Below are 13,917 nucleotides of genomic sequence, written 5' to 3'. Positions count from 1 at the left end.
TTGCACACTAGATCAGTAGTTCTCTAACTGTCATCATAAGTGATCCGTGGAACTACATAAGCTTTGTGATATTTAAAAATAAATATTTGATAGTAAGGGTGTGTGCGGTCTGGAACAAATGCCAAGGGTTGGCAATGGCACTATGAATGTGGGAAGCAAAATAATTCTTAGAGATTGGGAAGCTTTTAGAAAAGTGGAACTTCTTATTTTTTATGGTATCTATGGACTACGATAACTCATTCTGCAGTAGTCTCAAGACAAGGCCATCCCCTTCTGGCATGTGGGGTGTTTCAAGCTATCTTGGTACTGTGTTAGGTCTGAGGCATGCTGAATTCTGCTTGGTAAACAGACTTTTTTTTTTTTTAAGGTGAAAAAGTGATATGGGTGTTGTGATTAACATTATTTACACTATGAATATAAAACAGGTATAGGAGAGTGTTGTTCCCCCCCCCCTCCCCCCCCCCTTCCTGATTGCTTCTCTTTAAGGCTTTGGACTTTAGAACAAGTCATTTAATACCAGGTGATTAAACTGATTATCCCTCTATGCCCTTCCTTTGGATTCAGTGAGGCTTTGTATGTCTTCTGGGGCCTGCCTGCATTTAACAGACCAGAGTCTGAAGGAAGTTTTATCCCTGACTTTGTGCTCTTCCTTTCTAAAATGTAATAAACCAATGTGAGGGATTTTTCAGGTGAAACTTTAGTATACTAACAGTTCCAACTCTGTTTTTGTTTTGTGTTGAAGAGTGTTGTCTTTTTGATTGATGTCAGCTTCACTCCATCTTTAATAGTGGAAGGTTTTTCTTTCATAATTTTCTTTCTTGCTTTCTTGGTCATTCTGTTTTTAATCTCTCTTGTTTGCATCTTTATGAGTTCTTCAGCTTTTTTTCCCTTTGACCTCTCCTGTTAAACAGAAGTATATGCCTGTGAATATGTCCATCAGTTAATGCAACCTAGGATGTAACATTTTATTTGAAGAGGTTGCTGCACTGGGAAAGGCTCCAAACAATTGATTTGCTCAAATAAATAAATAAATAAATAGACTGCTACTTACTCTGGACAGTTGTCAACTTGTGCTTAGCCATTAACAAAGTGTGTAACCAGTACTGTTCCACACACTTAATTAAAATAGTTATGCCTATTATGGTTAAAGACAAGTTGTTTTGTTTCATTTTAGGCTCTGTTTAGAGAATAGTTTTGCCTCTTAGGGTTCTTAAGTATATTGTGGGGGTTTTTTTACTAGCAGGAGCATCTACTGAAATACCAGAAGGGGTTAATTAAGGATGACTGAAAATATGGCCTCATTGTAAACTCTGAAGTATGACTGATTTCTAGATAATGTGTTTTTATCTGTGAAATTTGCTAATCTCCATTGTAGGTAATCTTATCGTTAACTGTGAATTTCTGTATTTTAGAGTAATAACCTGAAGAATGCTTCTGAAGTATGGTTATGTCGTTAAAATTATTGCAAAATATTAGCACAAATGTTATTACTTCCTATTAAACTTAAGTCAAAAGATGAATAATTTTGCAGTTCAGCCTTTTAGTCTCTAAATCCAATTATTTCTTTCCTGCTTTTAACATGAGCCCTGTTAAAACTTTCAGTGAGAACTTTAGCCTGGTTTTCCCTTCAATATACACAGGCCTTACATTTGGGAATTAGGTTAATGGCTGACATTTGGCTTTAGGTTAATGGATGAGATTCAGCTGGTGAGAATCAGTAAAATATAGTTACCAGTCAACTAGGGATAGACCTTGTGGGTATATTATATTTTTTCTGTGTATTGTAGGGGTTTAACATCATTGCTATAGTGTCTTCATTAGTACTGACAAGGTTGTGTTTTTTTTTTTTTAAACCAAATAATTGACGGAAGCCTAACAAAATTCATGCTTCTGCTTAAAGGGGTTATTTTAAGGATGATGGATGACTGATCATTGGGAATGAAGTTTTTTTCTGTGTTTTTCTGTATTTCTCTTTCCATAGCCCTTCTTTTTTACTTTCATATAAGCATGACAAGATTTTCTCCTAGCTAAATGTGGCGAGATTATCAAATTTGTGAAATCAATTTATGATCACAAATCACTAGATGGCAGTACTGCTGCTATTTTCACCTAATTGCACATGCTTCAATTTGCCTGTCTCAGAGTTTCTCCTTTGTCTCTTCAGTTTAGTAATGCAAAATGTTCTAGTTTGCAAGGCACAAAAGTCACCTCCTTAAGCTAGGCTGAAGTTTCAGGTGCTACTTGCTGCAAATTATGTGTTTGTGGCTTGGACTATGAAGAATTATTACTTTTTTTTTTTTTTAAATCACTGAAAAGACAATCCAGTTCTACACCCAGCAGTTGCTAAAGATTTGTAGGCTGATCTTACTGGGGAACTTTTTCCCTGCAACTCCCCTAAGGGAAATTGGAAACCCTCAGTGGAAACTTTGTTGAGGACTGCACACTCTTGAAGTCTGTGGATTGCTTGGGGTTTTTCCCACTATGTCTTCTTCCACCCCAATATTTCCTAATTTCTCACATATAACTTGTTTCAGGTAGGCCGTTTAGATTCAAGTGTTAAACCATATATCCTGTAGGATCAGTTTTAATTATATGTAGTGCTGGATTCTTTCAACATGATAAGCTATTAGCTTCCAGTTACATCTGTTGTACTTTTTGCTTTCCTTTCCTTTCGTGTATTCCCTCCTCTCATGTTTTATCTTTCTCCTTAACCTTATTTTTTTAAATTATTTTTACTTTTTTGTGCAGCACATGCAGACTAAACTGGCTTATGTTGAGAATTCAGTGTGTAGAAAGCTGTTATTTGTGCAGGCTTCATGGTAGTCCCTGCCAGGTCAGGACTTCACAATGAGATTGATGGTTGTGTGATGGGATGACAAAGCTAAAGGGAAAAGAATACAGGATCATTTAGGTTTCAGGGTCCTCTAATTGGCATGGAGTTGGGTAGATGGAAAGAGAAAAGAGTGAAGGAAAAAGTTGAGAGTGAGAGGCGTACTCTTCGCTGGGTAAAAAACTGGCAGAATGGCCCGCCCAAAGAGTTGCGGTGAATGGAGTTAAATCCAATTGGTGGCCGGTCACAAGTGGTGTTCCCCAGAGCTCAGTGTTGGGGCCAGTCCTGTTTAATATCTTTATCAAGGATCTGGATGAGGGGATCAAGTGCACCCTCAGTAAGGCTGCAGCCGACACCAAGTTGGGTGTTGATCTGCTGGAGCATAGGAAGAACCTACAGAGGGACGTGGACAGGCTGGATCGATGGGCCAAGGCCAATTGTATGAGATTCAGCAAGACTTAGTGCCAGGTCCTGCACTTGGGTCACAACAACCCCATGCAATGCTACAGGCTTGGGGAAGAGTGGCTGGAGAGCTGCCTGGCGGAAAAGAGCCTGGGGGTGTTGGTCGACAGCCGCCTGAATATGAGCCGCCAGTGTGCCCAGGTGGCCAAGAAGGCCAATGGCATCCTGGCTTGCATCAGGAATAGTGTGGCCAGCAGGACCAGGGGAGTGATCGTCCCCCTGTACTAGGCACTGGTGAGGCCGCACCTCGAGTACTGTGTTCAGTTTTGGGCCTCACACTACAAGAAGGACACTGAGGTGCTGTAGCAGTTCCGAGGAAGAGCAACGTAGCTGGTGAAGGGTCTGGAGCACAAGTCTTATGAGGAGCAGCTGAGGGAGCTGGTGTTGTTTAGCCTGGAGAAGAGGAGGCTGAGGGGAGACCTTACTGCTCTCTACAACTACCTGAAAGGAGGCTGTAGCGAGGTGGGGGTTGGTCTTTTCTCCCAAGTAACAAGTGATAGAACAAAAGGAAACACCCTCAAGTTGCGCCAGGGGAGGTTTAGATTGGGTATTAGGAAAAATTTCTTCCCGAAAAGGGTTGTCAAGCATTGGAACAGGCTGCCCAGGGAAGTGGTTGAGTCTCCATCCCTGGAGGTATTTAAAAGACGTGTAGACGTGGTGCTTAGGGACATGGTTTAGTGGTGGACTTGGCAGTGATAGGTTAGCGGTTGGACTTGATAATCTTGAAGGTCTTTTCCAACGTAAATGATACAATGAAAATAATACAGGCTATTGTGGTTGTGCGTTATGTGAGAGAATAATGGAATTTTTTACTCTTCCAGCAAAAGGTAGGGAGAGGTCTTCTTTTCCCCAGCTAGTGGCAAAACCCCAGTTGATTATAGTGGACAATATATGAAAGAGTATGGGATGTATTAGGGTCAAAGGATACAGTTCAAGCCAGAACAGAAGGGAGATAGCAGTATGCTTCTGACTGAGCATCACTCTGAGGGTATCCAGCTTACTGGGACACATTGCCTAGGGGTGCGTACCTGGACCTGGGAAGTCCAAGGGAATGGAAATAAGTCATACAACTGGCAGGATTCCCCTTTCAAGCTTCCATCTCCTGGCCAGGCTGGATTTGCAGATTGGCTTTCCCACAGAGGCTTACAAGTGAAAGGAGAAAATGTGAAACTACTGATCTTTGCTTTTTTTAAATTCAAATTTTAAGTCAGTTCCATGGCTTTTTTTATCATTGTATTTCAGCAACCGACTCATAATTTTTGCAAGTTTGGGATTACTGTTTCTGTTTAATGCTCACTTCACTTTTCTTATTGTAAGGTTAATAGAGAAAAGCAACTACAGAGTTATTTAACATTTCTACTAATTCCTAACTTTCCAGATGTCAGTTAAGTTACTTGGGGGGGGGGGGGTGAGGGGGGCAGGTGTTCCTGTTTCCCCTTCCCCCCAACTTTAATAGCTCTGTGAAGCTTTGAAAAAGCTTTGTACAAGAGTTTTTGAAAAGCTGCTCTGTGGAACTTTTTCACTCATTCTACATGGCTGCAGTGTTTATTTTAAGTAGTAAGTGCCTCTTAGCAGTTTTCAATCATGGCATTAGGTGATATCAAGCAGCAGAGTAAAAGAGCCATGATAAAATAAAATATTTCTAGGAGGTTTTGGTCAGTGATTACTTTAGTTGCACAATGGAAATTTTTTTCTTGCTTTGCAGTGTATAATTGGAAGAAGAAAGACTTTAGAAATTAATCTATAAGGGGGAATGTAAACTCCTGTAGCCTGATTAAGAGACAAAATATTGCAAATTTTTCCGCTTAGTGAAGTTTAACGGAAGACTGCAGTTTCTTTCTAAGGGATGATGAGATGTACTCATTCTGCAAGGACAGTCTGTCCCCCCCCCAGGCAGTTACTGACCCTTTCATCCCATCTGAAGAGAAGCTTTTAAATGAATTGAAGAGGTACTCAGAACCTGAAATCCCTCTGTCATAAGAGTTTTCATGAAGAGTGCTGCCCATAAACCACGTTTACTTGCTTTCTGAGGCTGGGCTCAAACATTTAATCTTGAATCACTTATGCAAAGCATAGTGGTTTGTCAGAGGGACTATAATTTCTCTTGTGTGATTTTGATGCTTTCACTTGTTTTTGAGACTCTTTGTAAGCCTGTCAAGACTAACATTAACATCCTACTTTTTGAATTTTTCAATTTGGTAGTAATTTTTCCTGCATATTAAACTGAAGAGTTTTATATACATGTGAAACAACAATGCAGCAATGAGGTGTTGGGTTTTTTTTTTTTGAAAGAGAGGAAAACCCCTTTGCTTTTGTAAGTGGAATTCCTTTTATATACACATGGATATTTTTACTCAACACGTTATCTAAGCCTTTTCCTCTGTAAATTGTTAAAGTGAATAAGCTGGCAGTCCTCAGTAGCTGCTTATGTAATGGATATGGTGGAAAACGTTTAAGTCTATTTTTCATACCTATAATTACTTCATATCGGATTTTTATTTCATTAAAATTTCCTTAAGAATTGTTACCTCAGGAAGTGGTACAAATCATTTCTGTCTAGTTTACCAGACTTGGGAGGACACAGGGTTTTTTGTTAGCTGCCTCTGCACTGGAGAACAAAAATCTCCATGTGTTCATGAAAGTCTTAATTTTTTCCCCTCTCTTTTTCTTCTCCTAAACCCTTTTATGTTTATTTAAGATTTTTAAATAAGCATATAGCTTCACTTTTCCACAAGTAGTATATTTTAAAGGTTTATTCAGAGATGTTAAAAGATACTCCCAACATAATCTGGCCTTCAAAATAAAAGCTAAAGTTTCCAGTTATTTTCATTTCTGATAGTGTCACCAGAGCAGTATGGTATTTGGATTTTACAGGAATTGTCTGTACTGGAAAACTTGTTCAGTGTAAATTAATTTCAGTGTAATCTTATGCATGTTGGAAGTGAATTTCAGCTGGTTTAATTTGGCTTTTCTGGAGGTTTATTTAGCTGACCCCGAAACGCTTCTGCTTTAGGGTAGACAAGGTCATGGTTAGAGCTTAGGTGACAGAGTCAGGACTCCTGGGCCGTTGCCAGCTATGCCGCTGTTCATGGTGTTCCGCAAGGTGCTTGCGCTCGGGTGTGATGCTCAGGAGCATCTGCTGAAGTGCCTTAGCCCGAGAGGGCTACAACATCTTGGGTAGCCGTCTCGGGTAGTCGTGGCTCTTGGCTGCCAGCAGGGGGGGATTTCGGTCCTCTGTCTTGCCTCTTGCCACGTTTTGCATCCTGTCATGCATCAGCTCTGAAAATAACAGGTCCTTGTTTGAGTTACTATGGCTCAATAACACAGCAAAATACTACCCCGTAATTGAGTTTTTCTTGCAACAGGGTATGGGTTTTGCAATGTGTAATTACTCCTCTATTATTACTCATCTAAGTACCACCAGTATATATTAGAAGCAGTAACTGAGCATGCACAGTAAGGTTTTTAGAAAGAGGCATCGCGTTTGAGGTATTATCACAGTGCTAAAAATAAAGGGAAGATACAGGAGAAATGAGACATACTGGATAATTATGTACTTGAGATCAGTCAATTTTTTTCTTTTTTCTAGAGTTGGCGTTTGAATTACCTGCTCTGTTCAGGAATGTAAATCACTGTGTTGTGGCTTTTACGTTCTAATTTAAAATCTTTTCCCTTGTTTCTCAAGATACACATTTTTTTTTTTTTTCCCCTCACAGCTTTTTGTAGCTGAAGGAAAATGATGGAAGAGAGTGGAATAGAGACAACTCCACCTGGCACGCCCCCACCAAGCACAGCAGGGGCTGCTGCTGCTGCTACACCTGTCTCATTAGGTACAGAAACTTCCTCAGCAACTTGGTCACGTTTATTCATGTCTTTTGAAGCATAGCAATTCATCCAAAAGTGCTGCAATCAGCATAATTACAGTGCCCTTCTCCAGACTAATTGGAAGAATTTAAATTGTTTCTTAATTGTGGAAGTGTGCTTCTTATCTGACACGCATCTGACACACAGAGTATTTTAAACATTTTTTTATTCTTGAAACTTTTTTATGAAGTCATATGGATGCACTTGTGTTTTTTTATGGATGCAGAGCCAGGGAAATAATACCTTCCACTACAGTGCACAGTTAGATGAGCAGCATAGAAGGGAGTTAAAACAAATTTACAGTCTTGTAGGGGATAGTGGTAAACCTGGATAATCGCTTGGTTTTTAATATTGTGGGTGGTAATCAAAGCACTTTATCTGATTTCTCAAGAATCTGAACACCATATTCTGAATACCAAATATTTAATTTTCTGACACATCTGGTATTGTTATCTTGAGTCACGCTAGTGCAGTGGACTCCAAAGTGGTGTGCCCTTAGCCCAGGGGGTGTTCAAGGCAATCCATTGGGGTGCAGGAAGAAAATATTAGAACTTCCATTAATATTTATTTTTACCTAAAATATAAGAAAGAAATTAAGCTTTACTAATATTTAATATACTGCTTGACACTGGTGTCCTCGCTCAGTTCCTCCATACGTTGGATGTTGAAATGTCCTGAGGAAAGAGTGGGTGTTCTACAATGCAAAGGGGTTGACAGTGGCACCCTTACTCGTTTGCTCGCTTTCATCATATTGCAACACCTAGCAATTTCTGTGCCTGCTTAAGTGGATTTATGGATTATGTTATCTAGTTTTACCTATACTAACTGTCACAAAATGGACAAGTGACTTAAAAAAGATTCCTGCAAAGAGGCCACAGATTGAAAATACTGCTAATAATGCAAGCACAAGCAAACAACAAGAAAATGAAAGAGCTGATACTTCTCCGACTCCTAGTATGAGTTCTTTGCCATTGGTTTTACCTTGTGATATGGCTAACAATCTAATCAGATTTGACAAAAAGTTGGCCAAAAAAATTTCAAAATTTTCAAGAGGACTATTTGAAATATAAATTTACATCTGCCGTTGTTAACAATGAACCTTACGCTACGTGTATATTGTGCCTTGAGATATTAGATAAGGATGATATGAAGCCACTATGATTAGCAAGACATCTAAAAACTAAGCAGAACATGAAAACAAACCTGCAGCTTTTTTTGGTAATGTTTCAAGTCATACAGTACTCAATCCAGTACTTAAAAAATTTCAGTAAACTTAATGATAAATCTTTAGAAGCCTCTTTGGAGATTTCTTACTTAATAGTGAAGACAAAAAGCTATGTACGTTGGGGAAACACTTGTTCTTCCTGACAGGGTAAAATGAAATAATACATGGAAAACAATATGGCGACAAACTAAAATGTGTTTATTCAGCAAATACTGTTGGAAGACTCATAGAAAACATGGCTGAAGATTTGAAGACACAAGTATTAGAACAAATTACACAGTGTGTGGGGTTTGCTATACAGTTGCCTGAAAGTACAGATGTTCCTAACATGTCTCAGGTTATGATTTTTGTGAAATTCTGTTTCAATAATCAAATACTCGAAGAACTACTTTATCGTCAAATGCTAAAGGAGGGATGTGCCAGAGAAGATGTATCCTCAACAGTAAATGACTTCTTTAATAAAAGCAATGTTTTTATTAAAACTATGTAAGTGTAACCACTGATGGAGCAGTTGCTTTAACTAGGATAAAAATGGATTCTGGAATAAGGTTACAGAGATATCACCACACATGAAATTTATTCACTGCCTCATTCATAGGCAAGCTATTGCAGCAAAGAAACTGGAGGCAGAAGTGCACAAAGTGCTACAGGATGTCATCAATGTGGTTAATTTTATAAAAATGATCTTTAAATAGTAGGGTTTTTAACAATACTTTGTAATGAGATAGGGAGTGACCATGAAATTTTTTTGCATTGCACAGAGGTTTGCTGGTTGTCATATGGCAAGGTGCTTAAAAGAGTTCTTGAACTTAAGGGTGACATGAACATTTTTCTTTTACAAAATGACAAGTCTCCCTGATTTGCTGTTGTTTTCTCTGATGACAAGTGGCTGTCAGCAGTGTGCCACCTAGTAGATATTGTTAAAAAAAATATGCACTCATAATTTGTCCCTTCAAGGTAGAGGTGATGTTTTAACAAGGAGTGATACAGTAACTACTTTTTGTAAGAAAGTCATGCTTTTGAGAGAGCATTTTGAAAACTGATATTTGGAAATGCTTCCATTGTTATGCAATCCTGTTGCCAAAGTCAATGCAAGTGTTGCGTATAAAAGGTGTCAGATCTGTACACATAAACTTGCAAAGGGAATTTCCTGACCTGTGTAAAAATCTTCCAAATGAGGAGTTTCAGTGGGTTTTGAACCCACTTGTTAAAAATATCAAAGCGCAACACCTTCTGATTAGTTAGCAAGAACAACTGATTGACATCAGGGAAGGTGGAAATTTGCTAGCTGAGTTTCAAGAAAAACCTTTGCATAATTGGTGGGTGGGAGTGGAGAATGAATAGCATGATTTAATAAGCACAGCCAACAATGCACTTCTTCCATTTGGATCTATGTATCTTTGTGAGGTACCTTTTCCAGCTATGACAGTCGTTAAAGCCAAGCATCAAAATAATCTGAACATAGAACCAGACCTTCAAATTACTGTATCATGAGGTGTTAAACCAAGGTTTAAAAAATAATGAGGCTTCTTCAGTCACATTTCTCACACTAAAAAATTATTATTAATAATTGTATTATATAGTATGTTAACCATTATTAACATACTATATAATTATATTACTAATACATTATTAAAATAATTTTCAGTGGGAGCAGAAAAGTTTCTGTACTGTTAATAAATAAAAAAGTTTTAAATTTTTTCATTCATTTATCTCATCCTTTTAAAATTTCTGTTTGTGTATGTTTTATAATATACTAGTACACTGGTACACGTAAATAATAAATAAATATTTATGTATGTTGGGGGGGTGCACGCTCAAAAATTTTTTACTGATAGGTGTGCGTGATAAAGTTTGGAGACTACTGCATTAGTGAAACTTGGCATATAATTTGACTGTCACTGATGTTTAGGCTGATGCCAGTGAGATGCTTGAGCTGATCCAACAGCTTACTGCTATCAACACCAGTCATTTCTATTTTTCTGACTCAATCTTCTGGCTAAACTTGGTTTAGAGAGCAAAATTGGTTTATCCAAGGATCAGCTGAACACCATACTGAAACAGAGAAAGCACAGCGATTAGGAGGCTGGGTGCCAGGAAAGAGAGGGCTTCCTCGTGCTCAGCCCATCTCATAAACCCATACCTCTGAAGTAACTCCCACCCTCCCAGGTATTACGAGTGTATGTTTTATTCTTAAACATGGGCACTTCCTGCATCATTATTATTCCTGTTGATTAAGCAGTCACTCAGAAAGAACAGTACTAGCTAGAAATTTCTGAGGCAGACTTCAGCTGCTATAAATTCAGTAGTCAAATGTTGACTCATCTTTTTAAACTTATGACAAATAGGGTCATGCAAGAGAAGGAGATATGGCTTACACGATACTGTCACAAAAAATTGAGCACAATTGGTGGTGTATGCAAACTCAAGCAGAACTAAAATTCACTTTGAAGGGAGAAAAGCAGACAAGGTCAAAACTTTTTTGTAAAATATCTGAACAATTATATAACTGAATCTCTGAGATTAAGGCTCAGCATTTCTAAAATCCCTTTTTTCTCGTTTTTCCTAGCTTTGTCCAGTCCCCTTGCTACACCAAGCCTGTCATCTTCTCCCGCGTACTCACCACCTTTGCCAGCTGGAGTGTCTCCACTTCCTGCTCCTATGATGACTTCAGCTTCTCTTCCACTCGTGCCTTCTGCAACGGTTTCTACTATTGCTCCACCTCTAACTCCTGCCCCACCCCCTGTTGCCCCTTCAGCTTTTAATACCTCCATGTCCCAGTTCTCTACACCCCCTCCATTAAGCTCTACTACTGGCCCTGGTCTTCCTGCACCTCCCACTGGTCCCCCCATTTCAGGATTTTCCATGTCTTCAACCTATGACATCACCAGAGGTCATGCTGGTCGAGCACCACAGAGCCCACTGATGCCATCGTTTTCTGCACCTCCAGTCACAGGTAACTTTTTGTTTATATGCTTTCATGTTTGTGAGACAGGATGAGAGATCTTCTGGGTGGCTTTTTCCATCACTCTGCTAGAGTCCTGCAGGTTCAGCTTCTTTATTATTCTGGGTACACTTAATTAATGTAGCTGCACTCAGAAGAAAGGAGAGTAGCCTTTAAAATGCAGTCATGGTCTAGGACAGAGAGTCCTCTTTAGCAGAGTTCTGCTAGCATTCAGGCTCACAGAAAAATCTTCGTTTGAGCACTTTATTTTTTGTTAACTTGCATAGGAAAGCCCAGCTCAACATATATAACATGTCTTTTGTTTAGATCAGAGAGTCAACTTCAGCATTTATATTTCCACAGAATGATATGATATCTCAGGCTGTAATCTCATAGTTTTCAGTTTTTTGTTCTGAAAAGCTATCTATAACAAGTTGTCCATCACATGACACCAGCTTCGATTTTCTTGTTTCCAGCCATTGAATTCCATTAGGATAGCTAAAAATACATACCTTCCATGCAAGCAATTGCTGTAGTTGCTGAACGGATGTCATTTTCTGCTAGTGGAATGGAAACTTGGCTCTTCAACTGCAATTGGGCCAGGCTTTTACTATTATTGGTGATATCTCTTTTAAGGAGTCTGTATTAGGAAAACGTCTAAAAAGACCTATCAATTGTGCAGTGTAAAATAAAAATAACTCTTGATTAAGGGTAGCGTTGGAAAATCCATTAAAATAGGCTTGAGTAATGGGACAAAAGCTTATGCTTAAGTTTTCTGCTGTTTGAGTTTCTTTTGTTTTCCTTTAAAATATATAAAGGTATTCATTTGCTCGCTTCTTTTTCTATTGCTACTAATTTTAGCATTCAGGTCTAGAAAATTTCCTACTTCTCTCTCTTTTATTGTGTATGAGAACATTCCTATCTCTTTGTTCAGGGAGCAACACCCATTCCTCTTTTTCCTCTACTGAGGGCTTATTATGAAAATTTGAATACAATAAAAAGCACCACTGTTAAACTAACCTGCTAAGAAAAAATCATTGTTTAATTTCAGACATAATATACAGGCAGTCTCGGTTCTATTAGCAGATATTGTTGAACTCATTTACAGTAGTTATATCTGCTAACCTTTAACAAGCTGAATTGTTCTGGGGCCTTCAAGAAATGAAGTGAATCAGCCCAGTATTCTTCTATTCTTCCTGCTTATTTTCCTGTTAAACAATTGCATGTTGCTACAGTATAACAAATTAAATGCAGTAAAATAAATGAACACTTATGTTTTATTTTTCCCTTTTACTAGGTGTTTTGGCAGATCCTATTACTCAACAGGCAACTTTCTCATCACCTTTGGCTCCTGGAACTGGTTCTGCAATCACTTTTCCTGAGGAGCGTGAAGACCCCAGAGTAGTTACTGCCCAAGGTGGAGCACCTGCTGGAGGACTGTGGGGGTTTATAAAGGTAAGGGGTTTGTCTGTTACCCTTCACGAGGAATTACCATTTTTTGCTGACTATAATAAGACATATCTTATTTTTTAAATGCATGTTGCTATAAATCCTGTCTTTTCTCTGGCTTCATGTGCAAGGTGGCTGTTTTTAATAGTGGTGTCTGCTGAAACTATGCTTTTGCACTTCCTCTGTATAGAAGAGGGAGGACTACACAAATGCAGGTGTTCTAGGTTAATTTTAGTGCTTGTGACAGGAAAGTATGCATACCTAACAGGTTCTGTCATGTGTTCTTAAATCAAGTGAAGCTTTAGAACGTCTTTAAGACCTGAAAGCTAATTTTTACTTCACAGCAACTGGATGCAGAAAAAGATAGTCTGTTTTACTTCAGCAGAATCCTTTGCATAGCCTGTTTCTTTATCATTTCCTAATGAACTGAGTTTGATTTCTATGGGATGCAAGTCCTGCCTGTTCTATAACAAACAAGTCTCTTCAAGGAGAGGCAAATACATATTTCTTCCCACAAAGAACAGTTTACCTAAGAAGCATCTAAGATATTTTGTAGGATTTTTCTATTCTGCTAGAAGGCATGGAGTATATAGTGCAGTACAGATATTCCCTGTGGTGCGATCTAATCATACAGAGGAAATAAGCAGCAACATCAAGTAGTAGAATTTCATTAGCCTGTAACCTTTTTGGAGCTGTGACAAATGCTACATATAATTGGCATCATGAAGATTGTGGCGAAAAGGTCTAAGGACCGTGCATGAACGCTGAACCATCTTCAAGAGCAACACCATTTTCTGTACTGTCTCATGCTAAACGTGAAGGAAGAATCAAGAAGATTGATGTCCCAAAGGGATTGCAGAGTTTTGGAGGGACTTTCAAGCCCTTTTGAACAGGCAAAGCTGTGAGAAAAAGTTGTGTGTGACATGGCAGACTGAGCCCTCCCTTACTCCAGGAATACATATCTTGACAGTGATACAGTCTTTAAGAGCAAGATTAATCCTCCATCAGTACTGTGAGAGCAGAGTTGTCATGCTGTCCTTTTCAAGGAGAGATGTCTTCTTGTGATCATAAAAACACATATTCTTTCTTCCTTTAAATAATAACGTCATTCTCTCGGTCATCATATTCCTCTTAATATTTGCA

The 13,917-nt window shown here is 38.7% G+C and overlaps 1 protein-coding gene across 3 annotated transcripts in view; it reads left to right on the top strand.

Annotated features, from left to right (window-relative positions):
- The window catches only part of PRRC1 (proline rich coiled-coil 1), a 30,754-nt gene that overhangs the window by 1,342 nt on the left and 15,495 nt on the right, over positions 1-13,917 (top strand). For all 3 annotated transcript variants that reach the window (XM_082335795.1, XM_082335793.1, XM_082335794.1), the window contains exons 2-4: positions 7,009-7,122; positions 10,951-11,337; positions 12,623-12,780. In XM_082335795.1, the coding sequence (XP_082191921.1) occupies positions 7,029-7,122; positions 10,951-11,337; positions 12,623-12,780 (639 nt within the window). In that variant the 5' untranslated portion in view covers positions 7,009-7,028. The remainder of the gene's footprint in view (positions 1-7,008; positions 7,123-10,950; positions 11,338-12,622; positions 12,781-13,917) is intronic.

This window comes from Platalea leucorodia (assembly GCF_965183815.1).
Source record: "Platalea leucorodia genome assembly, chromosome: Z".
In the NCBI taxonomy this organism is placed as follows: domain Eukaryota; kingdom Metazoa; phylum Chordata; class Aves; order Pelecaniformes; family Threskiornithidae; genus Platalea; species Platalea leucorodia.
Note: the sequence above shows the minus strand (reverse complement) of the source record. Positions and strands in the feature narration are given on the sequence as shown.